General features: G+C 36.7%; 5 protein-coding genes across 5 annotated transcripts in view; 2 read left to right on the forward strand and 3 right to left on the reverse strand.

The window, feature by feature from the left end:
* Nucleotides 1-2,408, reverse strand: part of LOC103515990 (serine/threonine-protein phosphatase 2A 56 kDa regulatory subunit epsilon isoform-like) — a 34,948-nt gene extending 32,540 nt beyond the window's left edge. The window contains exons 1-2 of the mRNA XM_026828169.1: nucleotides 2,049-2,408; nucleotides 763-1,123 (exon numbers count right to left, since the gene is read on the reverse strand). Coding sequence (XP_026683970.1) covers nucleotides 763-898 — 136 coding nt within the window. The 5' untranslated portion in view covers nucleotides 899-1,123; nucleotides 2,049-2,408. The remainder of the gene's footprint in view (nucleotides 1-762; nucleotides 1,124-2,048) is intronic.
* A 734-nt stretch (nucleotides 2,409-3,142) lies between these two features.
* On the forward strand, nucleotides 3,143-3,891 carry LOC103515714 (JNK1/MAPK8-associated membrane protein-like). Its single transcript, XM_008480654.3, has 2 exons — nucleotides 3,143-3,375; nucleotides 3,675-3,891. The coding sequence occupies exons 1-2, from the start codon at nucleotides 3,143-3,145 to the stop codon at nucleotides 3,889-3,891; spliced, it is 450 nt and encodes a 149-aa protein (XP_008478876.1).
* Nucleotides 3,892-4,250: 359 nt separating this feature from the next.
* LOC103515999 (serine-rich adhesin for platelets-like) lies at nucleotides 4,251-7,860 on the reverse strand. Its single transcript, XM_008480953.3, has 6 exons — nucleotides 7,827-7,860; nucleotides 6,946-7,424; nucleotides 5,681-6,901; nucleotides 5,403-5,478; nucleotides 5,160-5,243; nucleotides 4,251-4,730 (listed from the first exon to the last, which is right to left on the reverse strand). Exons 1-6 carry the CDS (start codon nucleotides 7,858-7,860, stop codon nucleotides 4,369-4,371), a joined length of 2,256 nt encoding a protein of 751 aa, XP_008479175.2. The 3' UTR covers nucleotides 4,251-4,368.
* A 1,011-nt stretch (nucleotides 7,861-8,871) lies between these two features.
* On the forward strand, nucleotides 8,872-10,671 carry LOC103516009 (JNK1/MAPK8-associated membrane protein-like). Its single transcript, XM_008480965.3, has 3 exons — nucleotides 8,872-9,006; nucleotides 9,378-9,450; nucleotides 9,889-10,671. The coding sequence occupies exons 1-3, from the start codon at nucleotides 8,872-8,874 to the stop codon at nucleotides 10,173-10,175; spliced, it is 495 nt and encodes a 164-aa protein (XP_008479187.1). The 3' UTR covers nucleotides 10,176-10,671.
* A 1,356-nt stretch (nucleotides 10,672-12,027) lies between these two features.
* The window catches only part of LOC103516018 (WD repeat-containing protein 92), a 17,438-nt gene continuing 1,500 nt past the window's right edge, over nucleotides 12,028-27,965 (reverse strand). Inside the window, exons 3-5 of the mRNA XM_008480974.3 lie at nucleotides 20,731-20,865; nucleotides 13,674-13,774; nucleotides 12,028-12,870 (exon numbers count right to left, since the gene is read on the reverse strand). Coding sequence (XP_008479196.1) covers nucleotides 12,663-12,870; nucleotides 13,674-13,774; nucleotides 20,731-20,865 — 444 coding nt within the window. The 3' untranslated portion in view covers nucleotides 12,028-12,662. The remainder of the gene's footprint in view (nucleotides 12,871-13,673; nucleotides 13,775-20,730; nucleotides 20,866-27,965) is intronic.

A 27,965-nucleotide genomic window follows, 5' to 3' on the forward strand; every position in this document is an offset into this window, starting at 1 on the left:
CAACATTGGGTGTTCTTTTATAATAATAACAATAGACTTTTGAGTGAAAGTTCTGAGGTTGCATTTTCAAATAAGGACAAGTTACTCTCAAATAGATTGTAGGTACTTTACAAATTGGTAAAGTTGCTAGTGTGCAGATCAAGCCTGCAAAGCAGTTACAAAGTTATTTGACTTGTTTTACAAGGCTGAATGTTGGTTGTATTGTTAGGTGTCACATATCAAATATTTTTATGAGGTTATAAAACTGATAATACTAGTAACTACTTACAGTGAGTAGATAAGAGATAACAGTTACCTACAACTTGTGTATAAAGAAGAAAAAAGGAAGAGGGGTCATATTTAGGTACTAGGTACTTACTTGGGCCGTATGACTAAGTGGTTCAATTTATGTTTGAAATTATTAAAACAATAGCATTAAGTAAGTAAATTAAATAATTGTGTACCTACCTACTTAGTTACTTACTTAACGATCAACATATAAAAGCAATATAAAACATTACTAATAGGTACCTATTAAGTAGGTACCAGAAACTAATTAGTATGCCTAGCAATCTGCATCATTTTGATTAGTGGTCAGTAGGTACCAATACCACGCAAGATTCAACACCAATATTTAAATGATGTCTTTGAAACCTAGATAAAAAGTTAGCCATAAGATAGTTAGAGGATACAAAAAAAAAAAAGACAATAGTTTAAATACTTACTTACATAAAGGTACAAACAAAATGGCAATACATTGCAAAGCAATAAGAAAGCTCTTACCTTTTAATAATGGAAGCTGCTGTAGTTCTACATCTGTAGCATTGCGATATCTAGAAGATCCTTGAGATCTTTTGCTTTTCTTCTTTAGAGAACGCTTAGCAAAAGGATCTATTCTATCCACAATGGTGTTTGACATTTCAAATGTTTCCAGAAGTCAACTCTACTTGATTTGATCTTGGATAGAGCAAGACTGATGTCTTGAAAGTGGTTATGTTACAATATGAAGCACTTTAATTTCTTCATTCAAAATTGAAATTAAAACTTTGGTTGGACTTATTAATAAAATGACTTGAATATTTTTATCTCTCAAGATTTAAAAAAATTAGACGCAATACTTGAAAACACATTTTGGAATCCAACACTGAAACATAACAAATGAAAAGTTACTTTTATGTTTTATAATAAACTCTAGTATTTTTATCTCTCAAGATTTAAAAAAAAATAGACGCAATACTTGAAAACACATTTTGGAATCCAACACTGAAACATAACAAATGAAAAGTTACTTTTATGTTTTATAATAAACTCTAAAGAACTCAAAGAAATGAATCTGAAAAAGGACTGAATAAATACAAGAATTTTCTTGCTTTATAGGTCAGAATTACTTAGTAAACAATTCACCATTAGAAATGTACCTATTGAGGAGAGGTTTGTCTACAAAGCAGCATCCACACTACTGTCAATCAACTGAAACATATTTACATGAAGTATAAACTTAACTATTTTTACTTATTTTTTTCTTCATTTCACCAAAATCCTTTGATATGAACTAATTTTAACTTTTGATGGGTTCAAGTTGATATTGACTGACATGGGACATGGATAACTCATTTTTACTTTTTTTTTGTTCTTTCATTTCACCAAAATCCTTTGATATGAACTAATTTTAACTTTTGATGGGTTCAAGTTGATATTGACTGACATGGGACATGGATAACTTCTGTAGAATAGATGCTTTCAAAAATAGGTACAAAATCTCCTAACAGCAAATACTTTGATGCAAGAGGTCTAACTTATAAAGAGGGATGATCTATGGCTGAAAATGATGATCAATCAATAAATAAAATAAGGAAGGTAATGTTAATTCTTTAACATGAAGAATAAAAGAACATAATATCAAACACTCAAGTTTGTACCTCAGACTGCCTTAGGAAAATGTAAGTAATACCTATGAAAAATGCTTTGCCATCTTATCAATGGTGTCAGAGAAATATAGAAAAAACGCCCTACTACAAAAGGAAATGCTGTTATTTAGTTGGATTAAAAGCTTAAAGATAAAAAATTACCAATTAAATCCGGTTGTTTGGATAAATTTGATCACTATTTTAACTTTTCTACTTATTTCATACGGAGGTTGAACACTCCTTTTTTGCCATAATATATTTTTGCCGCTGTTTTCCAATAATTATCATATTACAAAATACACTTGGTTCTCCACTTTAACGATCACATATTAATGTTGATTTAGTTAAAATGAAAATAACACTGCACTGAATATTCGATAAGAAGTTTATTTTAATGAGATACGGCACTTTTCACTAGAAAAAGGAAAAATGACAGCGATTTTTCTCAACTTTTTCGAAAAACAATCAATGTACTGGCGGACAGTCCATCATTTCACTTCACCTTGCCTTGGTGAGCTGAAAATAATATTTTCGTATGATCTCGAATTCCACGAGAATCGACGAGATTTTTTACTTCTTTGCTACCTGCACTTGCCTTGGTGAGCTGAAAATAATATTTTCGTATGATCTCGAATTCCACGAGAATCGACGAGATTTTTTACTTCTTTGCTACTTGCAGATTATGCAAAGAGGAAAAAAACTTTACCGCGAATTTCAAAAGAGGAATTTTTCTTTTGAACTTTTCAAGGTAATTTACAGATAAGGAAATGCTCAAACTCCTGAAAGTACTTTTCTAGGGATAAAAAAAATAGGAATATTACATATTTATCCATTCTAAAGTCTTTTGAAATGGCAAATCGAATACTTTTCCACGATAATATAAGTGATGCAACGTGTAAACGGATCTTTAGGACGATTCCTTTTGACTTGACTCCGCTGCACAGCGCATCGATCGTCAAGTCGCTAGCGCTTTCCGATGAAAGCGTGTGTTTTTCGTACTAGTAGGTAAGAAAAATAGTAAACAAATCCTGGAAGATTGATAAGAAGAAGAAATGAATTTTTTAAAAAATCAAAATCAACTTTTTCTGGAAAGCTTAAGTAAATGGAGAGAAGTCCGTTCAGTTTCATCCTACTTAAAGTGTTTTAAAAGCTATTATCTGAATGAAATCTATTCAATAATGCACAATACCGTTTAACACGAACAGAACGTTACCTTTGTTGCTACAGTAAAAATCCTGTATCACCAATTCATATAAATGGATCAACTCAGGTGTGCTGGTCTGTACTGTGGTAGATACTATCTGCCTGATGGTAACTTGAGTGCTTGTGAAGCCTGTCCTAGAGGCTTCCGAGCTAATGCTTTAACCATCTGTGAGCCATGCAATGACAGTCCTACATTCTACGATTGGCTCTACTTGGGATTCATGGTACTTTTCCCACTGATATGTCATTGGTTTGCCATAGATAGCACACCCCAGTTTACAGGAAGGTAAAGTATGAAGACATTACCTAAATATTTTTTGTGTATTTGTAGCCAAAATCAAAAGTCAGCCTTTTATCCTATCAGAACATTCAAGGCAAAGAAAAAGAAGTATGTGTATACATGTGTATTTGTAGCCAAAATCAAAAGTCAGCCTTTTATCCTATCAGAACATTCAAGGCAAAGAAAAAGAAGTATGTGTATACAGATAATTTATTTACGGGAACTTGTAAGAGCTTTTCCTTAAATATCTTTGTCTAATGTCCATCTGACCTCTGACTCCATTTTTTTTTCTCCTTCTCTTCCAGTTTTAACAAGGAAGCACTGATATTACACTTCACAGCTTTTGTAGAAGTATCTTTGGCTGCTGTGCTAACTCTTCTCCTGGTGGATCCTGTGGGTTCTTACCAGATAAGATCTTGCAATGTTGATAAGCTACAAGACTGGTATACTGTGTTCTATAATCCAAACCCAGATTATGAATACACTTTACATTGCACACAAGAAGCTGTATACCCATTGTAAGTATTCTAGGGACTTATAGATTTAGAATTTTAGAGAAATAAATACTATGAATTACCTACCTAGTATTATGCTCCACAAGATAATAATCTTTGTAGATTTTAATACAATTAGTTGGATAATCACATTTACATATTATTTGTACCATTTCCTTTTAAATGAGGTTGAAACAAAGTTAGTGTTAAACTTCTGGTATTAGCATAAAAAAAAGTTAGACTTAAGTAAAGCAATGATTCTTGTGCTAATGATAACATTATTAAAGTCACAAATAGATACTTTGATAAAATTGTAATAACCAGATTGTATAAAAAAACAACTTCGTTAAACTTCTGGTATTAGCATAAAAAAAAGTTAGACTTAAGTAAAGCAATCATTCTTGTGCTAATGATAACATTATTAAAGTCACAAATAGATACTTTGATAAAATTGTAATAACCAGATTGTATAAAAAAACAACTTCAAATTGATATCAATCCAACTTCATTCTTTACCGTTTAACTTTGGTTCATTTGGTAGTGGGACACTTTGTTTCTTTAGCTCAGTCATATAACTTGCCATCATGTTGGTGTTACTCACTGAGTCATTTGGCTGTGGCACAAAAGCCACATTAACAACAGTTGGCTCAGTTTCCTGAGTTTCATTGAGCCTTGCAGATTCATCAGGTTTTTGTGTTCCATTTGTCATTGGAGTTTCACTAGGATTTGTGGTTGTGACATTGTTCAATGGTACATTCACAAATCCATCAGCAGGTGGTCTTGCATCTGTTTGTCTATGTTGAGTTCTTTGAATGAAATATCGACTCATATTGTGCATTGCATAGAGGAGAGTGCCCATCAGAATAACTGGAAAAGATAAAGAAAAATTAATCAAAAGAAGGGGCAAAGTACCTTTAGCATTTGATTTTTTTTTTTTTTTTTTTTTAGAAATCACTAATGCAATCCACTAGTTTGTGGTTCAAGACTATTTGAATTGGTCTCGTGTACAACTGGTACAAACAATTTCACTTTGCTCATGCTACACTCTTAATCTAGTTTTTTTCCCAGACAATATTTACCTAGGAAGATTGGAATGACTAGAGCTGTCATAACATCACCATTAGCAACAATGTTTTCCTCATTTGTTCTAAAAGCGTGTACAACTGGTACAAACAATTTCACTTTTTTTAAAGGCTCATGCTACACTCTTAATCTAGTTTTTTTCCTAGACAATATTTACCTAGGTTTTTTTCCTAGACAATATTGACCTAGGTTTTTTTCCTAGACAATATTTACCTAGGAAGATTGGAATGACTAGAGCTGTCATAACATCACCATTAGCAACAATGTTTTCCTCATTTGTTCTAAAAGATCCAAGACCTGAAATACAAAAAGATGTAGGTTATAAGTAGAGCCATCAGTCTTCATGTTAGGAAATTTTTCCTCTGAAAAGTGAGGTTAATAGAAAAAAAAACATGTTCCTGGGTTAAAACCACATCTAACTACAAGAACTACCTATCTATAAAAGTTCAGATTTACCTGTGTCAGGGACTACATCCACTATATTTCTCAGTTGACTCTCCTGAGATTTCTTCTCATTTTCATCCTGATACTCCTGTTGAGTCTTCATGTTGGGAAATTTTTCCTCTGAAAAGTGAGGTTAATAGAAAAAAAAACATGTTCCTGGGTTAAAACCACATCCAACTACAAGAACTACCTTTCTATAAAAGTTCCGATTTACCTGTGTCAGGGACTACATCCACTATATTTCTCAGTTGACTCTCCTGAGATTTCTTCTCATTTTCATCCTGATACTCCTGTTCTTTGCTTTGTGTGACTGGGGCTACTGAGCTTTCCAAGTGCTTATTATCATCATCAAGTCTTTTACTTTCAGTACTGTTCACAGTGTCTGTTTCCTTTAACACTTTTGGATGAAGACTTTCCACTCCAGTTGATTCAGAACCATTTATGAGTGATTCAGAATTGTCATGTGAGACAACAGGTTCAGATTGGATGGTAGAGTTGGTACTGACGTGAGGTAGGGAGGTAGAGATGACTTCAGTTTGTGTTGTGTTAGGTTCAGGCAAAGGAACAGGAGGTGTTAATTTCCCAGAGTCAGGGTGAGTGGAATGGTCGATTTCAATAGCCTCTGTTGAAATAATATCCTGTGGTAAAGAATCGGTCTGCTGTTCAGGTTTGTTCTCAACTGTTAGTGGATTATTTACTGACATCTCATTCCCAGGATCAGACAAAGGATATTTGGCCTCTCGTTTGTCATCAATCTTCGCATTCTCTTCACCAACTTCATCATTGACTTTTGATATGTTTAGTGTTACATCACTGATAACATGACTATTGTGAGCTTCATCACTGATGGTAATTCCGTGGTTTGTTGTATCATTTACAGAAGGCCTCAGACTTGTTACATCAGGGAGAGAAGATTTATTGGTTGATACATCACTGAGGGTAGCTACATTGCTTGATACATCACTGAGGGTAGAAAGATTTGTTGCTGCATCACTGAGAGAAGTTACATTCGCTGCTGCATCACTGACCGTATGTTTGATTTCAGTCACTCGTTTAATTCGTTTCAGAAGTGCTTGTGTTTTATTTTCCAGTTGTTTATTAAGGATTGCTAACATTTTTTCCACGGTGGTCGCGAAACTGTCTACTTCGTTTATTTCCAAAGATGTGTCAAAATCTTTTGTAGTTTCGTCAACAACATTCTGTCCCATCTTGTTGAGTGTAGATCCGCTGTTGTCTGTGTTAGTGGTATTGAAATGTCTTTTAATACGCTTGATGCGATGCTCAAGTGTTGCATTGAATACAGGCAGGCCTGTTGTATTGGGGGCTGACAAATCACCTATTTCCACATCTGTCCCACCAATTTTTGCTCGTCGCAAAGCAGTGCTATTGACAGTTCTATTTGCATCAACATGGACGACTTCATTCTTAGTCACTTCTGTTCCAACATGACTACTGTTGACATGAGCATTATCAGTTGAGTTGAGGAGAGTGTTGACATATACAGTAGAGTTCTTAGTCGCAAACCAGTGCTATTGACAGTTCTATTTGCATCAACATGGACGACTTCATTCATAGTCACTTCTGTTCCAACATGACTACTGTTGACATGAGCATTATCAGTTGAGTTGAGGAGAGTGTTGACATATACAGTAGAGTTCTTGCGAGTCTCATTACCAGTGTCATCAGAAGCCTCTGTCCTGTTGATAAAGTGAACCCACGGGTCTTCTACTTTACGCTTCACCTTGTCATTGGGTTCACTCGTTATATTCAAATAGTTTTTCAAATCATGGTATAGATTGCGACAGAGGGTTCTGAGCGGGGGTATGTTGTCATCCAAGTTGTTGCGTTTGGAAGGTTCATGATGCATATTGGGTTCACTCGTTATATTCAAATAGTTCTTCAAATCATGGTATAGATTGCGACAGAGGGTTCTGAGCGGGGGTATGTTGTCATCCAAGTTGTTGCGTTTGGAAGGTTCATGATGCATGAACACTTCGACCACACTTTGAGGCATGGGGTAGCTCGTGCTGGTACCTGGAATGAAATGACCAAAATAAGATAGAGCACTTACCTACATGTGATATGAACTAATTTAAACTTTTGATGGATTCCAGTTGATATTGCTGTCGAGGGATTTTGTACCTACTTTGAAAGCATCTATTGTACAAAAGTTGATTCAAGAATTCTCTTGGAGGTTCTCTCGAAATTTCAGGCAAAAGATATGCAAAACATGGATTGAAAAAAAAAAACATCAGTTCACCCAACCTGCCTTTACAACAACTCTTTTCCATATCCTGCAATTTACCCTGAAATCTTTGATTTCTTGAAATTTCTCATAGCTTTTTATCTACCTTTTTATAGGTACTTGGTTTATTTCGATGAACTACCCACCCCCTCCTAGATTTCCTTATCATACTGAGACTAAAAATTCCTTACCTATGACAAAGCACAGGACGATGTACAGCTTCATTTTGTGTTTCCAAAAGATTCCATTCGATGGAAAAGCCATGGCACGAATATAAAACAAAAACGTCCCAGTCACACTTTTGGTAGAAATAAAATTCGGTTTGCTACGTGAAAATGGATGGAGTCGAAATAATTTTAAAAATGTTTCAGTGAAATGGCTAGAAAGATTTCGAAGTGTCTGCTAGGGAGATGTGTAAGGAAAGCTGCCTCTAGAAGAAAATTCTTAGCCAGCTTAGTTAGCTTGGAAGGTAGCGCGTCTGTCTTGTAAGCACTAGGTCGCGGATATAGGAATATTACATATTTATCCATTCTAAAGTCTTTTGAAATGGCAAATCGAATACTTTTCGACGATAATATAAGTGATGCAACGTGTAAACGGATCTTTAGGACGATTCCTTTTGAGTTGACTCCGCTGCACAGCGCATCGATCGTCAAGTCGCTAGCGCTTTCCGACGAAAGCGTGTGTTTTTCGTACTAGTAGGTAAGAAAAATAGTAAACAAATCCTGGAAGATTGATAATTTGATAAGAAAAAGAAATGAATTTTTTAAAAAATCAAAATCAACTTTTTCTGGAAAGCTTAAATGGAGAGAAGTCCGTTCAGTTTCATCCTACTTAAAGTGTTTTAAAAGCTATTATCTGAATGAAATCTATTCAATAATGCACAATACGGATTGTGTCATAAACAAATGAGATTCGTTCTCGGAACGCTTTTTCCTATCCTCTCTTCCTTTTCTCTTCGCTTTCGGAACGATAAGGCCTTAACATTAAGGTGTGTCCACAGATAGTCGATTAATGTGAATTTATTGTGAATTGATGTGGATCAACGGATATACATATATATAATGTATAGTAGGCTTTTACCTACTTGGAAGTCCAACTCAAAAGGTGATGCTTTTCCAATTCCAAGTGAAAATCTTTGCCAAGTGCTAAGTTACTTTCAGGGACGACCTCCCAATCTCTTTCCTTCACTATCTCGAGCCCCACTGACTTGGTTTTATCTTTTCCAGATACACAATGGTGTTTATCTTCTATCTCCTGAACATCATCATTCTCACCAGCATCAGGCCCCTGATAGCAAGATTCTGTATTAGGACAGGGGCGGCTAGGACTGTCTACTTTGGCCTCTATTTGTTCCCTGTGCTGGCCCTGGTGCATCTCATTTGTGGTGGACTTATATGTAAGAATATTTTTCTTCTAAGGCGAGCCACTCACTATCATGTAGACCTGACAAAATTTACACCTGATCAGGTCTACCAGACAGTATGTGTGCGCTCATCAGGGTGTACCTGATACTGAGTGGCTGGCCTAAGTAATATGTATTCCCCTTCAATTTCTATTCCGACCACTGAACCCTGTAGTACCACGTGACGTAACGTGATGGTAGTATGGCTGTCCTGAACGATATTACCTAAAATATAATGGGAAAACTTTGAACTACATCTTCCTGACTCCACATGACGTGATGGTAGTGTGTTTCTACCTTAAGTTTAATTCAGTGTTATTCATGTCTCCTATTTCAGACTACAGCTTCGCCTACATCACGATCGTCCTCTCCGTCGTTTCCATGGCAACTCACATGTGGTGGACTTATATGTAAGAATATTTTTCTAAGGCGAGCCACTTACTATCATGTAGACCTGACAAAAGTTACACCTGATCAGGTCTAACAGACAGTATGTGTGCGCTCATCAGGTATCAGGTAGACCTGACAGACGGACCTTTTCAGCCGTACCTGTCAGGTCTACCTGCAAGTGTGTGCTCATCAGGGTGTACCTGATACTGAGTGGCTGGCCTAAGTAATATGTATTCCCCTTCAATTTCTATTCCGAACACTGAACCCTGTAGTTTCTTATTCTTACTATCACGTGACGTAACGTGATGGTAGTGTGGCTGTCCTGAACGAAATTACCTACAATATAATGGGAAAATTTTGAACTACATATTCCTGACTCCACATGACTTCACGTGACGTGATGGTAGTGTGTTTCTACCTTAAATCTAATTCAGTGTTATTCATGTCTCCTATTTCAGACTACAGCTTCGCCTACATCACGATCGTCCTCTCCGTCGTTTCCATGGCAACTCACTTTGCGTTCAAAATTGACCAGAGCGTCCACTTTCTTGTCGTTTCCACGGTAACGGATTTGCGGAACTGTCTCATCCTCCTGGGGCATTGGGCACTGCATGCTTACGGCCTTGTGGTTATCACACAGCCCCATGTGAATCCAGCCCTAATTATCCTGCTGGTTCCGACGCCGGCCCTGTTCTATATATTGACGTCCAGGTTTACAGATCCCAGCCATTTGCATTCGGACTGAGTAGACGGCGCGGCGCGCAGGTATGAGTGAAATTTGCGCAAATATCTGATTTTGCTGTAGGAAAATAAATGAATTTTGCGCTCTAATGTTGCTAGATTTTGGTCTAGCGTTTCTTGGGGTGCGGCAACTGTTACTGATTTATGTGCAAATATTTGTCGAAAGACCAAATTTGGAAGACATGTTGAAACAGGCTTTAAAGTGAGCCCACCTCTGTGGCTGAGTGTTCAAGAGCAGTGACTCTCAACCTGGAGGTGCTGAGTTCGAATCCTGACCTGGGTGGATATTTTCTGACCGAAATTTTCCTTCCTGGATGGGCATGGATGTAGAAGAATGTGCCTTGAAGTAATGTGAGAGCTTTTTTTTCAAGGTTTAAAGCGTAGGGGTTGATTACTTGGTTATTTCTTATGCCGGTCACTCATGGTCTGAGCGTGTGGGTCCGGTATTGCTGTGCGGGTCTATGTTGAAGCATGCCCATTGCCCATAGTATCCCCCCCCATTGCCCATAGTATCCCCCCCCCGTTGAAGCCCCCATATCAGATTTTCTAATAGGCGAGCCCACCTCTGTGGCTGAGTGTTCAAGAGCAGTGACTCTCAACCTGGAGGTGCTGAGTTCGAATCCTGACCTGGGCGGATATTTTCTGACCGAAATTTTCCTTCCTGGATGGGCATGGATGTAGAAGAATGTGCCTTGAAGTAATGTAAGAGCTTTTTTTTTTCAAGGTTTAAAGCGAAGGGGTTGATTACTTGGTTATTTCTTATGCCGGTCACTCATGGTCTGAGCGTGTGGGCCCGGTATTGCTGTGCGGGTCTATGTTGAAGCATGCCCATTGCCCATAGTATACCCCATATCAGATTTTCTAATAGAATCAACACAAGAGCATCAGAAAGTGACCTGTAAGTTACTGATAGATTCTGACATGACTTTGTGAAGATTCATCTTGAAAAGAAAAACAACAGTAACTTATACTCTTCACAGTTGGTGACCTGTAACCTGTAATGTAAGTGTTGCCCCTCTCCAGAATTTTCCCTCATTGGTATCTCGACTAGGTACTTTAGTACTCACACAAAAAGGTCAACTTTGAAGCATTTTATTAGTTAATCAGCATAACAGTTTTACGATTATGTCCCAATTTCAAAATTGCTAGATACGGAATCTAGGATCTAGGGTAAGTAAGGGTGTAAACTAAAATAAAGTGAATTTGCTTGTAGTACTCAGTAATCTTGTACATATTGTAAATACTTGAATAAATTAAATAAACATGTTGAAAACGTGATATTAATATTAAATATAATCAATAACTTTGATGTACGAGTGTATTTTTCCGCTTTAGTACACATTTAGCTTTAGTACACATAGGACTCTAGGTAAGGTATAGGTAATATTAATTTTATCTATTCCAAACATATAACCATGGTGCACTCGATAATTTACAACCAACTAGAGCGCCAGTGCACTACCTTTAGAGTGCCCTAGACCAGTGATTCCCAAACTGGGGTTCGTGAAGGACTTCGCGACCCCCCGGTAAGATCACAAAATACAGCAAAACGGCCGCGGAGCGTTTACAATTGAAAAAAGGGGCCGCGTAGAGAAAAGTGCGGGAACCGCTGCTCTAGACCGTTTGTTTATCTTAGGCCCAACAATATCATATTGAAATGCATTTATGCCCCCTGGCCAATCGGAGGTACGTGAAAAAACGTCCAATCATCTAGCTACATGAAGTGAAAATTAGAAATTCATACAGTCAGTCCGGGTTTCGAACTACTGCTCTAGACCGTTTGTTTATCTTAGGCCCAACAATATCATATTGAAATGCATTTATGCCCCCTGGTCAATCGGAGGTACGTGAAAAAACGTCCAATCATCTAGCTACATGAAGTGAAAATTAGAAATTCATACAGTCAGTCCGGGTTTCGAACTGTGGGACATTACAAGTCAAATCAACATAGGGTTTAATCTTAGACAGAGCTAATATACATACCTTTTGCTATGAACTATTCCAGAATTGAACTCAATCCCATGTTAATCCGACTTGATCTCGACCTCAATATACATTCCCAACCCTTCAATACAAATTCAGAATAGCAGCCCCCCCCCCTGCCCTCTCGAGCTCGATTTTTCTCTATTATTGCAGGCCAGGCTCCGAAAATTTGGGGCATCCACCCTTCAAATGATCACTCTTCAAATGTTGATAGTTATCAGCCGTTTTAATATTCAGATTATGGCCTAGTGGTCAATATTCCAGACATTTGTAAACATCAACATAAACATAATATGAAACTTCAATATTCCCTTTGCTAAAGAAATAGCAAAAGTTGAGTGCAAAGGGCATCCACTCGTAAAATTTGTAGTTAGAACCAAATGTCCGCCCAAACCAATCACCCTAGTTAGGGCTGGTTGAGAGGCTGAGGAAAAACGCCGACCCCGTATGTACACAAAAGACGAAAAAGAAGACTTTAATGTAAATATCAACGTACGTCCACAGTTCATCAATACAAATTCAGCTTGGTAGTTATAAGGAGTTTAAATGTCTGGTCGAATGAAGTACACACAGCTAGGCCCAGCTTATCCGCACTCCAATCCAGACTATTGATGGGTTGTGAGGATAGTGTAGCCTCCTGAAGGAGAGTCAAGGAGCCTGGTACTCCCATGGGAATGTCGTCAATGTCTGGCTTGGTACGCTGGGTGGGGTAATTGCTGGAATACCGGAAAATGGAACACAGGTTAGTATCAGCCCTAAGGGCTGATACTAACCTGTTTTGTGAAGAGAAATAGATTTGGATAGGGCAATGCCAGTGGCGTAGCGTCCATGTAGGGCGTGTATGGCGGCCATACACTCAAAATTTACTCAAATACCCTTAAATATTGACTTTAAATAATTAATGTATTTTATTAGATAAATAAAAATTATTATACTTTAAAATGGTTAAAAATCCCTTAAAATCCCAAAATCCCTTTTTATCCCAGTCAGACCCGAAAAATCCTCAATGCATAAAATCTCCAAGTCCGTTTTTACTATTGTTCAAGAGAACAAAATGTAGATTTCAACACTCTACAACTTTTTTCTGTACAAGCCAGACTTTTTTAATAAAAAAAGTTCGTGTTGTTGGGAACCAATTTTTTTAAACTTAAAATAATCCTAGTGTTACAGTTTTCGTAAAATTTACAATAAAAACGGTTGTACGTAGGGACTTTTTAGTTTGGAAATTTTTCATGTGTATTTTGTATGGGATGAACTTGGGGTCTTATTTGGTAGACTTTTTTAATAAAAAAAAGTTCGTGTTGTTGGGAACCAATTTTTTAAACTTAAAATAATCCTAGTGTTACAGTTTTCGTAAATAAAAACAATAAAAACGGTTGTACGTAGGGACTTTTTAGTTTGGAAATTTTTCATGTGTATTTTGTATGGGATGAACTTGGGGTCTTATTTGGACTTGATCTTTTTTTGCTCTGATCCAATTAATCCAATTGATAGATCCAATTAATTAATGTTCACTTACTACTGCCATAGATTTAGAGAGCCAGATCCTCCACATGTGACAAACAGATCTCTATTCTGCGGTAAGTGCTTTGCTGCCCATACAGTAGTAGCTTTGTGTGCCTGTGAAGAATAAAAGAAACTTTCAAGCATTTTTCAGATGCGTTATTTAAAACCAACATTCGGGATAGGGAATTCGGACCCCTAAAGCTCTTGAAATCAACTCTAGCGGGAATTAAACTCAGGGCCTCTGAACTGTAAGCCTAGTGTGATACACAGATAGCTAGGAAGTATCCTCACTTCCATGCTCCCACCACTCGGACTGGCGGGATATGGATTGACTTAAAAGTCGCCAAATAAGGCTCGGACTTATTAAAAATCCATCAAAATATTGTTTGCTCCTCAATTCCAACAAAACACCTTACGTAGGTATCTCTTTTTGTCCCCTTACTTTGAATACAATGAAGTATTTGAATGGGTCAAAAGTGAAAATCACTTGACCAATATTGTAATAGAAAGTAACAAGTTGAAATCCCTTGGGCACCGTTCTATATTGGTATTATTAATGCTTGGTCAGTTACTGGAATTTTCATATACGAATTACCTCCCCCCTTTCCATAATTTAACTTTTTTGTGTATTTCGATCTTTTTTATTTGTGTTTGTTTGCATAAACTGCTGTCTCTTTCTTTCCTTTTCTGCCCCTTTCCACTCTCCTTTTTCCTCTACCCTCCTCTTTCCTTTTCCTATACCTTGGTCTCCCTCTTTCCTCTCTCGCTCCCTCTCGCCCACTTTCTCTTCTTTGTCCTAAAAGTCAAAAAGTTCATCAGGTGAAATAGCAAAACTTTCGAAATGAAATCATCAACTAAGCCTCCACTCGTACTTTTTTCTAAACTTTCGAAAAAAACAGGTTAATTGATGGTGATGACTGGATGGATGATGTACCAAAAGGATTATTAATTAACATCAGTCACTTCCCCAGGACTTGGTCCAAATGCACTATTATACTTCAATAGATAGCTACCAAACGAGTAGAGTTGTTATTGGATTACTTTTTCCACCAAAAATTATTATCTTCGCCCTAAAGCCTGGAACTAAATGAAACAAAAGCTCACAATAATACCTGGTAACAGTCCATAACGTTGTGACCCTATATCATATATCCTAAATGATAGTGGAGAGGACATTTGCATGAAACAAGCATTAGCCGCATTACATAGCAGTTGCATTAGAACCCTAAACCATGAAATGAAAACACAATTAAATATGAAAATGCACAACACGACTCATTATAACGAAAGAATAACAGCAGTTGCATTAGAACCCTAAACCATGAAATGAAAACACAATTAAATATGAAAATGCACAACACGACTCATTATAACGAAAGAATAACTCAAAAAGGACCCGTAAGAGCTTTAGGGGTTTGAATGGATGACCTCAGAATACTAGGAAAAGTTTCAGGTCTGATCCCTAATCCGGAGAAAATCTTTTCAAACGGATATTGATATACGAGAAGATATTTTCGGAAGAATTGTGTTGTTATCTAACTACTAGAATGAAATATCTAGGTAAATCCTAGGATTAAGGATTCCTGGATTTCAAGGTAGATTGGAAAATGCTGTATAAGTAGACAACTACATTACATAAGGACGTAGGTAACCTAAATATATATTTTTTTAATATATTCATTTACAATCTACAATTTAACAGTAAAAAATACAATTGTAATTAGTAAATTGGTTGAATTTTATATAAGGACTTGAGGGAGAAGCCATTCAACAATGGCACTCCCATTATAAATCAGACGAAGTCTGTACACAAAAGACGAAAAAGAAGACTTCAATGTAAATATCAACGTACGTCCACAGTTCATCAATACAAATTCAGCTTGGTAGTTATGAGGAGTTTAAATGTCTGGTCGAATGAAGTTAATAATAATAATAAACTGAATATTAAACAAATTAGATAGGTACTGATTTTCTTTAACCACGATCGAATAAACTACGGGCTAAAAAATTCCCGAAGGGACGGGCCCAGCTTGTTTCTAAACTTTTGACCTGCATATGAGTAATCTGAACGAGGCTAGGAGCTTTACTCAAGGAAAATTAATAAAAAGGTCAACTTTTTTCGCGTTTCATTATATTAATGAACAAGGTAGGTAGGTATTTACCTATTTACATAAGTGTAATTCTACTCTACGAGTACAGTACTGAAGGTATTTTTACTTTTGTTGATTGAAAGCATTTTGCGTTTGAAGTTTTCGTGAATTGCCTTGTTGTCTCGCCCCTGAACCCTGATGTCTGAACCCTACCCTGATAATAATCTTCATATTTATGGATATATCACCTAATCTTTATATGGATATTTGATTTTAGATTCACTTTCACAATCGTTGATGCTATGGAAAAAGAAAAGAAAAAAAAAAAAAAAAAACAGGTTAATTGATGGTGAGAACTGGACAAACTTTTTACCAAAAGGACTACCTACCCAATTTGAATCCAGTTGCTACGGCATTTGACTCATAACCGCGGAGCCTGCAGTTCGAATACCAGCAGGGACAAATATTGTCTATGGAAAGGTTATTAAATACACCTAGATCGTAAGATATGGCCAAAGTGGGTTCTTTCACCGCTTAGGTATCTATAATAGAATACACCTAGATATTCTAATCCAAGATGATATTTTCCTCTTTTGGAAACCACTGGATCTAGTCAGCTAAGTTTGAACTGTAACTTGTCTTGTTGCTTTTTCCACTTTCTCAAAATATCAGCACTACGAAGTGCAGCAAAAAAAAAGTTATGATAATATTAACATCCAAATGCACTATTATACTTCAATAGCTACCAAACGAGTAGAGTTGTTATTGTACTACTTTTTCCACCAAAAATTATTATCTTCGCCCTAAAGCCTGGAACTAAATGAAACAAAAGCTCACAATAATACCTGGTAACAGTCCATAACGTTGTGACCCTATATCATATATCCTAAATGATAGTGGAGAGGACATTTGCATGAAACAAGCATTAGCCGCATTACATAGCAGTTGCTAATATTAACATTTTATGAAAAAGATGAGAGAGAAAAACATACACGTGGGGGAGGGAGAGAGATAAAGATATAGTTAGCTAAAGAGAAGAACAAGTAGATACCTAATGATTCAAAATGCAGATGTTTGTGCCGAACTCTCTCTCTCTCTCATCCTATCTTTCAGATTTTCATCCATTATCTATCTATTATACGTTAGGACATCGATGTTCAAACACAGCCCTACGCCATGTCCAAAAAATACAGAAACCCCGAGTAAGGTACATACTACTGATTTTTTCAAAGGAGTTTGATGGAGGGAACTGTAACAACGGAGGTAGTACCCCCGCCATTCAGCGCTTACAAGACAGACTAACTAGGAAAAGTTTTAGGTCTGATCCCTAATCCGGAGAAAATCTTTTCAGACGGATATTGATATACGAGAAGATATTTTCGGAAGAATTGTATTGTTATCTAACTACTAGAATGAAATATCTAGGTAAATCCTAGGATTTAGGATTCCTGGGTTTCAAGGTAGATTGGAAAATGCTGTATAAGTAGACTGCTGTATAAGTTACATAAGGACGTAGGTAACCTAAATATTTTTTTTTTTTGCAATATATTTATTTACAATCTACAATTTAACAGTAAAAAATACAATTATAATTAGTAAATTGGTTGAATTTTATATAAGGACTTGAGGGAGAAGCCATTCAACAATGGCACTCCCATTATAAATCAGACGAAGTCTGTTGGAGGTGGCTTCATCTCCATGTGAGACGGAACAGACGATGGGTGTGATAAGCAACACAGTGTGTTACTCAGCCCACCCTGGCCAGTGGCCACACCTGGAGATGAAGACAGTAATAAAAATAACAAAATAGAAAATAATAGAAGGCTACACTTCAGTGAGCAAACAGATCACTGGGGTAAGTTTTCTTTACTCTCTTGTTCAAAGAAAAAGAAGGATGAAAAGAAGTAATAGAAGAAAAAGAAAGGAGAGGAGAACGGAGGTATTGAGAAATAAGAAGAGCGCTCCAATGTACGAATATTTAGTAAATATTGATTGAGTTTTTTTCTACCCAACGAGGAACCAAACCCGGCCCTGTCGACTGATAATCTCCTACCACACTGTTGTACTGCATATTGCATACCTAATTATAATGGAAGGCGGGTACACAAGTCATTGTCTAGTAAGGTACTACTTCTGGTACCCCCCAGTTTTCATGCGACACTTTATATTAATTCAAAGGGTACCTAGGTACCTCTTAAACGGCTAAATTTAAATTCCATTTTTTATGAGATTATCGAAAATGAAAACAATGAAACACGAGAAGAAAATTTATGGAGAATCTCTCCAAGTAAGAAAAGCAGTAAGCTGAAGGTAAAAAAAAAAAAAACAAAGAAAAAGAAGGATGAAAAGAAGTAATAGAAGAAAAAGAAAGGAGAGGAGAACGGAGGTATTGAGAAATAAGAAGAGCGGAAAAGACAAATAGAAAAGGAAGATCGAGAACAATAAGGAACTCAGAGACAAGAACAAGAGAGGCAAAAGAAATAGACAAGAAAAAGTAAAACAAAAGAGGAAAGAACGAAAAGCATGTAGATAGCTACAGTACAAGTAGATATCTATCCTCCAAGCCGTTCGTGGGGCCAATTTTACAGCCGGCCCGGTTATTGGTTCTTAGGCAGTGGGTACAAGGTAGATTAGGAAAAGAAGAAAATAGAGGAATGAAGGAGAGAGATAAAGAGGTTAGGAAAGAGACACTAATTCCTTGGTTACCATTTCCTTAGAGGTCCTCTGGAAATAAAGCCATTGATTACACATTTTCATCTAGAATTAAAGCCCCTCTAATTCTGCAAGGATGTCATTTTTATTACCATTATTATTTTCATTGGATTGCGCTTTTTGTCTCATCAGTTCATCACAATAGCCACTAATACCATGGTGTGAAGACTCACCAATAAGCCCCGGGAGCGCGCAGCGCGACCGTATACGCAACTCCGCGTAGCGAACACGCGAAGCCCCCGGGGGGTGGAAGTGCGAGTTACCATTATTATTTTCATTGGATTGCGCTTTTTGTCTCATCAGTTCATCACAATAGCCACTAATACCATGGTGTGAAGACTCACCAAGTGTAAACACGGGTTATTATTAATTTTGCAGAAGAAACTTGGAAAAAAGGAGAAACAAAAAGTAAAAAAGAAACCTACCTCCCTACATAAACAAGGAAACTTTGGGAGCTTCGGAGGAAATTTTTCCAAAATCTCTCGAGCCTACAGAAGCCTCTTAAAATCATGGAAGTGAGGAGAAGGGAATGGGAATAGGAGGGATAAATAACAAGCTGGGCCCGTCCCTCCGGGAATTTTTTAGTCCATAGTTTATTCGATGGTGATTAAAGAAAATCAGTACCTATGTATCTACCTAATTTGTTTAATATTCAGTTTGTTATTATTCTTGATTTGATTTTTCGATTTTACTTTCATGTAATGATTTAAAATCAAAACTAGAGCCAGATAAATAACAAGCTGGGCCCGTCCCTCCGGAAATTTTTTAGTCCATAGTTTATTCGATCGTGATTAAAGAAAATCAGTACCTATGTATCTACCTAATTTGTTTAATATTTAGTTTGTTATTATTCTTGATTTGATTTTTCGATTTTACTTTCATGTAATGATTTAAAATCAAAACTAGAGCCCGTTCTCCCTTTATTCCAAATATAAGGTTTAAGTCACCCATCCATTTATTGGCCTTGCTCGGCGTAGCTTAACATAGGTGAAGTTTAAACCGGTCTTAAAATAACGACTGAAGTGTTATCTAAAACTTTCTCGTTTTGAGTTCATAGGTCGTCGCGACAAATTTCAAGATCAGAGCTCATTTGTGTGAGAAAATGTGAAAAAAAAAAAACCAGTTTTTTTTGGCTTTATGGTTCTCTGGACAAAATTTGCACCACTATTTTCGTTTTCCTGGTAAAAAGACTTTCAATTTAATATACAGGTCGACTAGGTTTGGATAAGTCCTTCTATGGGGACAGAGTGATAGACAGACGACACCGAAGCGAATACAATAGCCCGTCCACTATACCTTTTTTTATTACTATCATAATAATAAAGGAAGGACGGGCTAAAATAATGTGGAAAAAAAAAAAAAAAAAATCCCCCAAAAACCAGTTTTTTTTTTTGGTTTTTTGGCTTTATGGTTCTCTGGACAAAATTTGCACCACTATTTCCGTTTTCCTGGTAAAAAGACCTTTAATTTAATATACAGGTCGACTAGGTTTGGATAAGTCCTTCTATGGGGACAGAGTGATAGACAGAAGACAGACGACACCGAAGCGAATACAATAGCCCGTCCACTATACCTTTTTTTATTACTATCGTAATAATAAAGGAAGGACGGGCTAATAAGCAGATATAAAGAAAGCGGGATAAAGAACAAGAAGCTAGGAAGAAACGGGAAGGAGCGAAGATCTTCCTGTTCGAGGATTTTAATTTTCCTTAATGTGCTTTCTTTCTAATTATTTTCTTCCTCTTCTTTTATTAATTGATTTTTTATTACGAGAATATTTTGCAGACATTTTCACGAAATTAACTTTTGCTCCCGGATTCTCAGAAATCGTTGGGAAATTCAGAGATACCAGGAAAAATCTTGATACTTTTAATGAAAAATGTGATTATCACATTATCATGAACGAGAAAATATCGTGTGATGTATACCGTATACCATTCCACATAGGACATCATAGGTAATACGAGTGAGCACTGAGCATTGAGCATTGGTAATCTGTGGATAGAGGAAGATAGATTGTCTACATTTCTACATATAATAGATAGTAAATAGTGGAAAATTTATGGGAATGGATAAGAATTGATTTTTCATTAATTCACTGCTTTTTATGACCAAATGGCCCACGTATGGGTTGGACAGTATATATATATATAAAAAAAGAGCACAAAAGTGCTTGTGGGGACTCAACGTTGCTTAACCTTTCTGTTTGACCTATATCTATCTCATGTTTTGAGCCTTCCTTTTGCCACTGTGTCATATAAACTTTACCTTCTCGGAGAGGTAAGCAAATCCTTTCTCGCGGTGTAGAGTTTTCAAATCAAACACGAACAGTTTAGCCTCCAACGTGGTCGCCACTAGTTTGTTCATAGGAATATCTCGTCTGTCAAAGTCTACGCCACACACCTGGAACATAATTCAATTGGACAAATATGTCATATGTAACTTTATGTTTTTCAATCTATCTTTTTTTCCTGAGATAGATACGAGTAACTATACAAATGTTTACCTATTACATGATGTAAACAAGGAGTCAGCATGAATGACCATGTCGGTAAAGCACTTAAAGAAAGGGGATTAAAAAAAAAATGGGTTTAATAAGTTAGTGTACTGGTTTCGTAACGTTCTAAAGGTGCGTCCACACATATTCGACGGCCGTCGATCGATGTGAATTTATTGTGAATCGATGTCGATCGACGGCCGGTCGACTATAAGTATTTGGAGATATGAACTAATGCTTAATCCCATACACAAAAAGCCCAAACTGAGACTTAGGTGTAGGGGCTGGACAGCCCAAAAGGATGGGTTAAGCTTCTACGAATAAGTATTTAAACGTACCGTTACAGTAGTTCCATCGGAACACTGATGATAAGCAACGTCGAGCATGGCCAGAAGATTTCAGGGAACGTCATGCCCTACTATATGGGTTGGACAGTATATATAATATATATATATAAAGAGCACAAAAGTGCTTGTGGGGACTCAACGTTGCTTAACCTTTCTGTTTGACCTATATCTATCTCATGTTTTGAGCCTTCCTTTTCTCTCTTTCCTATTAAATTTGACCTAGCTATCTTGTCTTTCTTCTCTCTTCCGTTTCTTCCCTCTTCTGTCTCTCACACTCTTGAAAGCAGTTTCAAGCACGATCTCTCTATTTCTGTTTCTTCACTTCCTGTGCTTTATTTTGATATCCTGCGAACACTGTCTACACTTTTTTTTAATTTAACTTTTTTGTGTATTTCGATCTTTTTTATTTGTGTTTGTTTGCATAAACTGCTGTCTCTTTCTTTCCTTTTCTGCATTTCATTCTTGACTTTTTTTCTCTCTTTTGTCTGCATGCTAACTATTAAGGACACATGCTTTCTCTCTCCCTTCCTCCTCCTCTTTTCAAGTTAGTAGGTAAATAGTAATGACTAGAGCTAGACGAAGAAAAGGATTAAAAGACGCTTAGGAGCAGCTCACACAGTTGAGAACTTTCTCATATAAATCAAAGGCAAAAAAGGTATAAGAGATTACCTGCACCCTTGCTAAGGTATGGGACGAGGGAGATAGGGACAAAAAGGGTAGACAGGCAGCCCCACCGCAAAATATTATGTGATAGCGCGCCCAGGGTTTTTCAAAAAACTTGCTGGAAATTTAATTTCATAGACTATGCCATGATGGATGGGGTGGTCAGACAAAGTACGGAGTAGTAGGTGTTTGGTAAGTGTTGAGGTATTCCCCTCTCTGCTTGATGCACCCTTTTTAAAAATTTACAAAACATCCATCAAAGAGAAGGCAGGACGAGAAGCGAACCTTCTCTTCTTGCATATATACGAGCATATGAGAAAAAATAGCAAAACTACACGGGAAAAGGCGAAGAAAAAGAAGACAGTACCTAAATATGTAGATAGTTTAGATACCTAAATTCGCTTATGCCAACATGTCAAAAACTTGTATAGGATTGGACTAACACAAACAAGTGTAAACGAACCCTCAGGTCCATATATACATAGATACCGAAAATATCCACAAAGTTCAGAGGTAGTTAAGAATGAGATTAATACATTATCATAATATGAATGAAATAAATGAAATTATGCTAGATACTGTACTTACACTCACACTCCACATTTCAGGCATTACCTGGATTCCTTTGCCTTAGCCCTTAGACACCTAGACAGCTCGGACCCCTGAATACCAAAATAGGTATCTACTATTAAAATGGGAACCATAAAAAAGGTACATAACAACAAAATAATTATAATTATGAAAATATCTACTAAATTATTGATCATCTTCTTCTACTCCTTTGGGTAAAAAATGGCAAGAAAATGCTACTGGAATGGTTTTACATGTCTAGTCACTTGACGTACAGCTTCTGTACATCACTTCTCTATTCTAAATTCTGAAGGCTACTGGGATCCTCATCTTAATTTGATGCTTGCCATATGTTGCTCATCACATATGTATGAAGCAAGCATTAACGTTAAATAAGTTAAATGTTCTGAAGGCTACTGTACTGGGATCCTCATCTTAATTTGATGCTTGCCATATGTTGCTCATCACATATGTATGAAGCAAGCATTAACGTTAAATAAGTTAAATTCGAGTTAATTAGACGGCTCGTGCCTTTCTTTACAACTATACATTTTTTTTTATTATTTACCTATTTATTCTTATTTTATTTCATCTACCAATTCTTTTACAAGCTCCATAAATCTTGAGTAAATCCTCTTCGGCTAAAACAATGTTGCAACTCAATGTTGCTCAAAAATGCTGCATTCCGGGATTTCCGGGCGTTAGGAGACAATATTGATGAAGAGTGTTACATAGTCCAGACAATATTCAGTGAATTCTACAGTCCAGAAAACCCACCTCTGTGCAATCATGAGAATTTTTGGCTGGTATTCACCTCTATTTTCAGGAATGGAATCATGCAGTTTGCTTAAAGCTGTTCGAAAACAAATAGCCTACCAATAACTTTCTAGTTTCTACCTACATGTCAAGGACACTCAAGTTATTGACAGAATTTGTGAAGTTACAACATATTCGCAGAAACCAAAGTTTATTGTACAAAAAGGATTTTTACATATACCAAGAGTTTAGAAAATTTTCCTTTCTTGGAAGACATGAGCATCATATTAGGTACTCGTGAAGCTATACCTATCTCCTACTTGCCTAACAGGAGTTTTCCCTTCAATTAATTGTTTTAAAGTTTAATAAAGTAAAGTTTTATTATATCACCTGGAGATGAAGACAGCAATAAAAATAACAAAATAGAAAATAATAGAAGGCTACACTTCAGTGAGCAAACAGATCACTGGGGTAAGTTTTCTTTACTCTCTTGTTGGTAACCTAAATATAAAATTACATGTTAATATCCAATGTACGAATATTTAGTAAATATTGATTGAGTTTTTTTCTACCCAACGAGGAACCAAACCCGGCCCTATCGACTGATAATCTCCTACCACACTGTTGTACTGCATATTGCATACCTAATTATAATGGAAGGCGGGTACACAAGTCATTGTCTAGTAATGAATTTCTTTTAAATTTCTGTACTGTGCTACGTGGAGTACCGGGGAAAACTGTGCGATATTGTTCAATGTGAGGCGTGTGTACGAGTATACCAGGCTGAAGAGGAAATAAAATAAATTTGCCATAAAAAAAGTCCGGTTTCATTTTATGCTTTAGCATGATAAAAAGGCACAGTCGATGAAAAATTTGATACTTTTGTTTTGCAATAGATCTTCTGGACAGATAACTATAACCAATTAATATCCATGGTTTTTTTTCTTTTTAATTGTAATCATTTTAATGTACCGTGTCATCTGGCAACCCAAACTTTGGGCGGCTCATCAATAAATTTTTATTGATTGTTTCTCTAGTTATACATATCTTTCTCATTACTGTTATATAGGGTGTCCCACTAAGAACGCAAGATTTGATTGTTTAATAAAGCATGGTTCTTTGTGGAAAAAAATAGACTTCTTAGATGATTTGAGACGTAAACATTCTGAAATTTTGTATGGAACCATAATCAGACCGATATCATTCTCGACTTCGATGGTACATTCGTTCTCTTTTGACAAAATTTTCGATGACTTTTCGAGGAAATCAGGCTGTATATTATCGTTGATAGTAAACATTCTGAAATTTTGTATGGAACCATAATCAGACCGATAGCATTCTCGACTTCGATGGTACATTCGTTCTCTTTTGACAAAATTTTCGATGACTTTTCGAGGAAATTTCGAGGCTGTATATCGTTGATGCAGCGTTCAATTTTACCTTTCAATGCTTCAGTGGGTGTGGGTTTGTTGATGTAAACATGTGACTTTAGATACCCCCACAGAAAGAGGTACCCCCCCAGTTTTCATGCGACACTTTATATTAATTCAAAGGGTACCTAGGTACCTCTTAAACGGCTAAATTTAAATTCCATTTTTTATGACTCTCTATAATAGGGTAGGTACTTGAGCTGGAGAGAAGATGCGCTGAATTTTGCGGACCGAAAGACATTTCACGGGACGGAAAATGGGAACATGATAATGCAAAATGTAAATTGAATCTGTCTTTGTGTTATTATGGCAGATATCAGAACCATTGTTGTCATCGCTTCCATTACTGCACTTTCCTATAATTATGTACCCTATTGCATTTTCCAATATTATTTGCCCTCCTTGTAATGCCGCTAGTCGCTACTCACCTACAAAACTTACAAGAGTGTACCCTTACGGCCCTTAACTCCTTACCCACACTCTCTCATGAAGGTCTAATTTTCTAACTCTTGGATTGCCTAGGCCAAAATGTTTAAAATCTGATTGGCTAAAAAGTTTAAAATCAACAAATCAAAATGCTTAATACAAGAGTTTAAACTCTGACTGTGGGTGGTCGTAAATCATAATGTGCGGTTGGTTGAAAACGAACAAAAATTTTAATACCACCAACCTCGGACCCCAGTCTGAATTTTAAGCTTTCCCAATAATATGGTAAGCTTGTGTAAGCGCTCTCATTCACAAGTGGGTCCGTACCTTCTGACAGACAGACAAACCCGTCTAATCCTTTAAATTTTAATGCCACCAATGGTCGTTAGTCGCTACTCACCTACAAAACTTACAAGAGTGCACCCTTACGGCCCTTAACTCCTTACCCACACTCTCTCATGAACGTCTAATTTTCTAACTCTTGGATTGCCTAAGCCAAAATGTTTAAAATCTGATTGGCTAAAAAGTTTAAAATCAACAAAAATCAAAATGCTTAATACAAGAGTTTAAACTCTGACTGTGGGTGGTCGTAAATCACAATGTACGGTTGGTTGAAAACGAACAAAAATTTTAATACCACCAACCTCGGACCCCAGTCTGAATTTTAAGCTTTCCCATTAATATGGTAAGCTTGTGTAAGCGCTCTCATTCACAAGTGGGTCCGTACCTTCTGACAGACAGACAAACCCGTCTAATCCTTTAAATTGTTTTTTTTTTTTTCCTAAATGATAATTAAAAAACAGACTCCCTTCTCTCCCTCTTGAAACAGCTCTTGGCTAACGCAGACGCGAAGGGTAGGGAGGGGGAGGTGGAGTGTCATATTAATGTGTTAGTATGACACATGCCAGTCATTATTAGACACAACACACACTCGTGCATGACATAGCAACATGGTATTTAGATTACCGTGGAATTAGATTATACCGTTTACACTGCCAGTGGATGGCGCGATGACGCGGTGAAAAATAGGCGCCAAAGTGAAATTTTTGCTTTCCTTTTACTTTTAGATTTAAGGAATGAAATGTTTTAGATTCAAGATTAAAGGGAATGAAAACGGTCTAATTCTAATGTTTACCAGTGGACAGTACCAGGGCCGTTTTTAGGGGGGGGGGGGGGGGGGGGGGGGAGTAAGGTACTACTGATTTTTTCAAAGGAGTTTGATGGAGGGAACTGTAACAACGGAGGTAGTACCCCCGCCATTCAGCGCTTACAAGACAGACTATACTTTCCAAGCTAACTAGCCTGGTTAGAACTGGTAATTAAATCAAGAAGAAACAAGAAAGCAATTTAAAGAAACATTTACACCACATTTTGAAATCTTTAAATGTATGCAGACTATGCAGTGTTTCTCAAATTTTCAGATCCTGTCATTCTCTCTATTTAAAGATTTCGACAGCTTCAGAGGAAAGCACGATATTGCCCGTCCTCACGATGGCCGGTTCTACGTACGGGGACGATCTGGATGCTGAATGGCAAACCAAGGGAAACCAAAGAAGAACTTCCAGCCAAGGGCCATCACCCCTCCCTCGACACCCCCGTCGCTGCAATAACAACGATATTGCCCTAACGATAAAGTTAGGATCCTCGTTTTTTCAGGCACTCGGTGTTGTCTAAGGAAAATAGATGTCCCGGCTTTCATTGAATTAGATGCGACATCTAGATTCTTCCTTTATTGCGAAGCTTTATCTTGACAAATGAGTCTCGCCCTCGCACCCAGGCCTGGTGTTCAGGGGGTTCGACTCCCGACGCCTCCCCCTAGTTTTTCAAAAACAGAATAATAGTATTATTATCACCTACCTACTATTATTTATTTATAATTATTAATTAATAGTAATTATTATTATTAGTAGGCCACCCATATATGAAATACATAGTATAATAAAGGTCAGATTTGAACCTAAGAAGTTTAGGTACCGAAAAATGTAAAAAGAGACTTTATTTATTTATTATTTTTTAAAAATATTCGGTGAAAAACATATCCAAAGTTTGGTCCTCAACAACAGGCCATAATATCATATCGGGCCTGACAGAATCTTTGTCCAAACAGAAAATTGCATTCGACTCCCCTTTCCCTTCCTCCCCCTCCTCCCTCTCTCTCTCTCCCCTCACTCTCTCTACCCTGACGATGACGTCAACAAAAATATTTTTGCAATTTTCACTTTTCATAAATCAATCTGTTCCGATAAAATCATCTGCATCTATGCTGCTACTACTGGGTATCTGGGGAGCATAGAATTGTTTGAATTATTGCTTCTACAATGCTAAGTAGCAAACTGTTAACGGTCCATTAGGTTAAAAGCTACTCTACTATTCTAGTTATTCTTACGATAAATTCAATATTATGCATTGAGTACCTGCATTCATAGGGCACTACGTGAAGTCATATTTATAAGAGAATGAATAAAAATTAAAATCCCTTCAAATTGGATTTCTTTTAAATTTCTGTACTGTGCTACTGTGGAGTACCGGGGAAAACTGTGCGATATTGTTCAATGTGAGGAAACATCGTAGCGTGTGTATACCAGGCTGAAGAGGAAATAAAATAAATTTGCCATAAAAAAAGTCCGGTTTCATTTTATGCTTTAGCATGATAAAAAGGCACAGTCGATGAAAAATTTGATACTTTTGTTTTGCAATAGATCTTCTGGACAGATAACTATAATAAATAACAGATATTGTAACATCAACCACCTATACCAATTAATATCCATGTTTTTTTTTTTTTTTTTTTATTTGTAATTATTTTAATGTACA

The sequence above is a fragment of the Diaphorina citri genome, unplaced genomic scaffold (genome assembly GCF_000475195.1).
Source record: "Diaphorina citri unplaced genomic scaffold, Diaci psyllid genome assembly version 1.1 scaffold50, whole genome shotgun sequence".
NCBI classification, from domain to species: domain Eukaryota; kingdom Metazoa; phylum Arthropoda; class Insecta; order Hemiptera; family Psyllidae; genus Diaphorina; species Diaphorina citri.

Coding starts and splice junctions, on each gene's coding strand:
- LOC103515714 (XM_008480654.3), top strand. CDS start 3,143: ATGGATCAACTCAGGTGTGCTGGTCTGTACTGTGGTAGATACTATCTG. Junction 3,376..3,674: donor ACACCCCAGTTTACAGGAAG/GTAAAGTATGAA, acceptor CTTCTCTTCCAG/TTTTAACAAGGAAGCACTGA.
- LOC103515999 (XM_008480953.3), bottom strand. CDS start 7,860: ATGAAGCTGTACATCGTCCTGTGCTTTGTCATAG. Junction 6,902..6,945: donor CTATGAATGAAGTCGTCCAT/GTTGATGCAAAT, acceptor TTTGCGACTAAG/AACTCTACTGTATATGTCAA. Junction 5,244..5,402: donor GGATGTAGTCCCTGACACAG/GTAAATCTGAAC, acceptor TTTGTATTTCAG/GTCTTGGATCTTTTAGAACA.
- LOC103516009 (XM_008480965.3), top strand. CDS start 8,872: ATGGTGTTTATCTTCTATCTCCTGAACATCATCATTCTCACCAGCATC. Junction 9,007..9,377: donor TGTTCCCTGTGCTGGCCCTG/GTGCATCTCATT, acceptor CTCCTATTTCAG/ACTACAGCTTCGCCTACATC. Junction 9,451..9,888: donor CACATGTGGTGGACTTATAT/GTAAGAATATTT, acceptor CTCCTATTTCAG/ACTACAGCTTCGCCTACATC.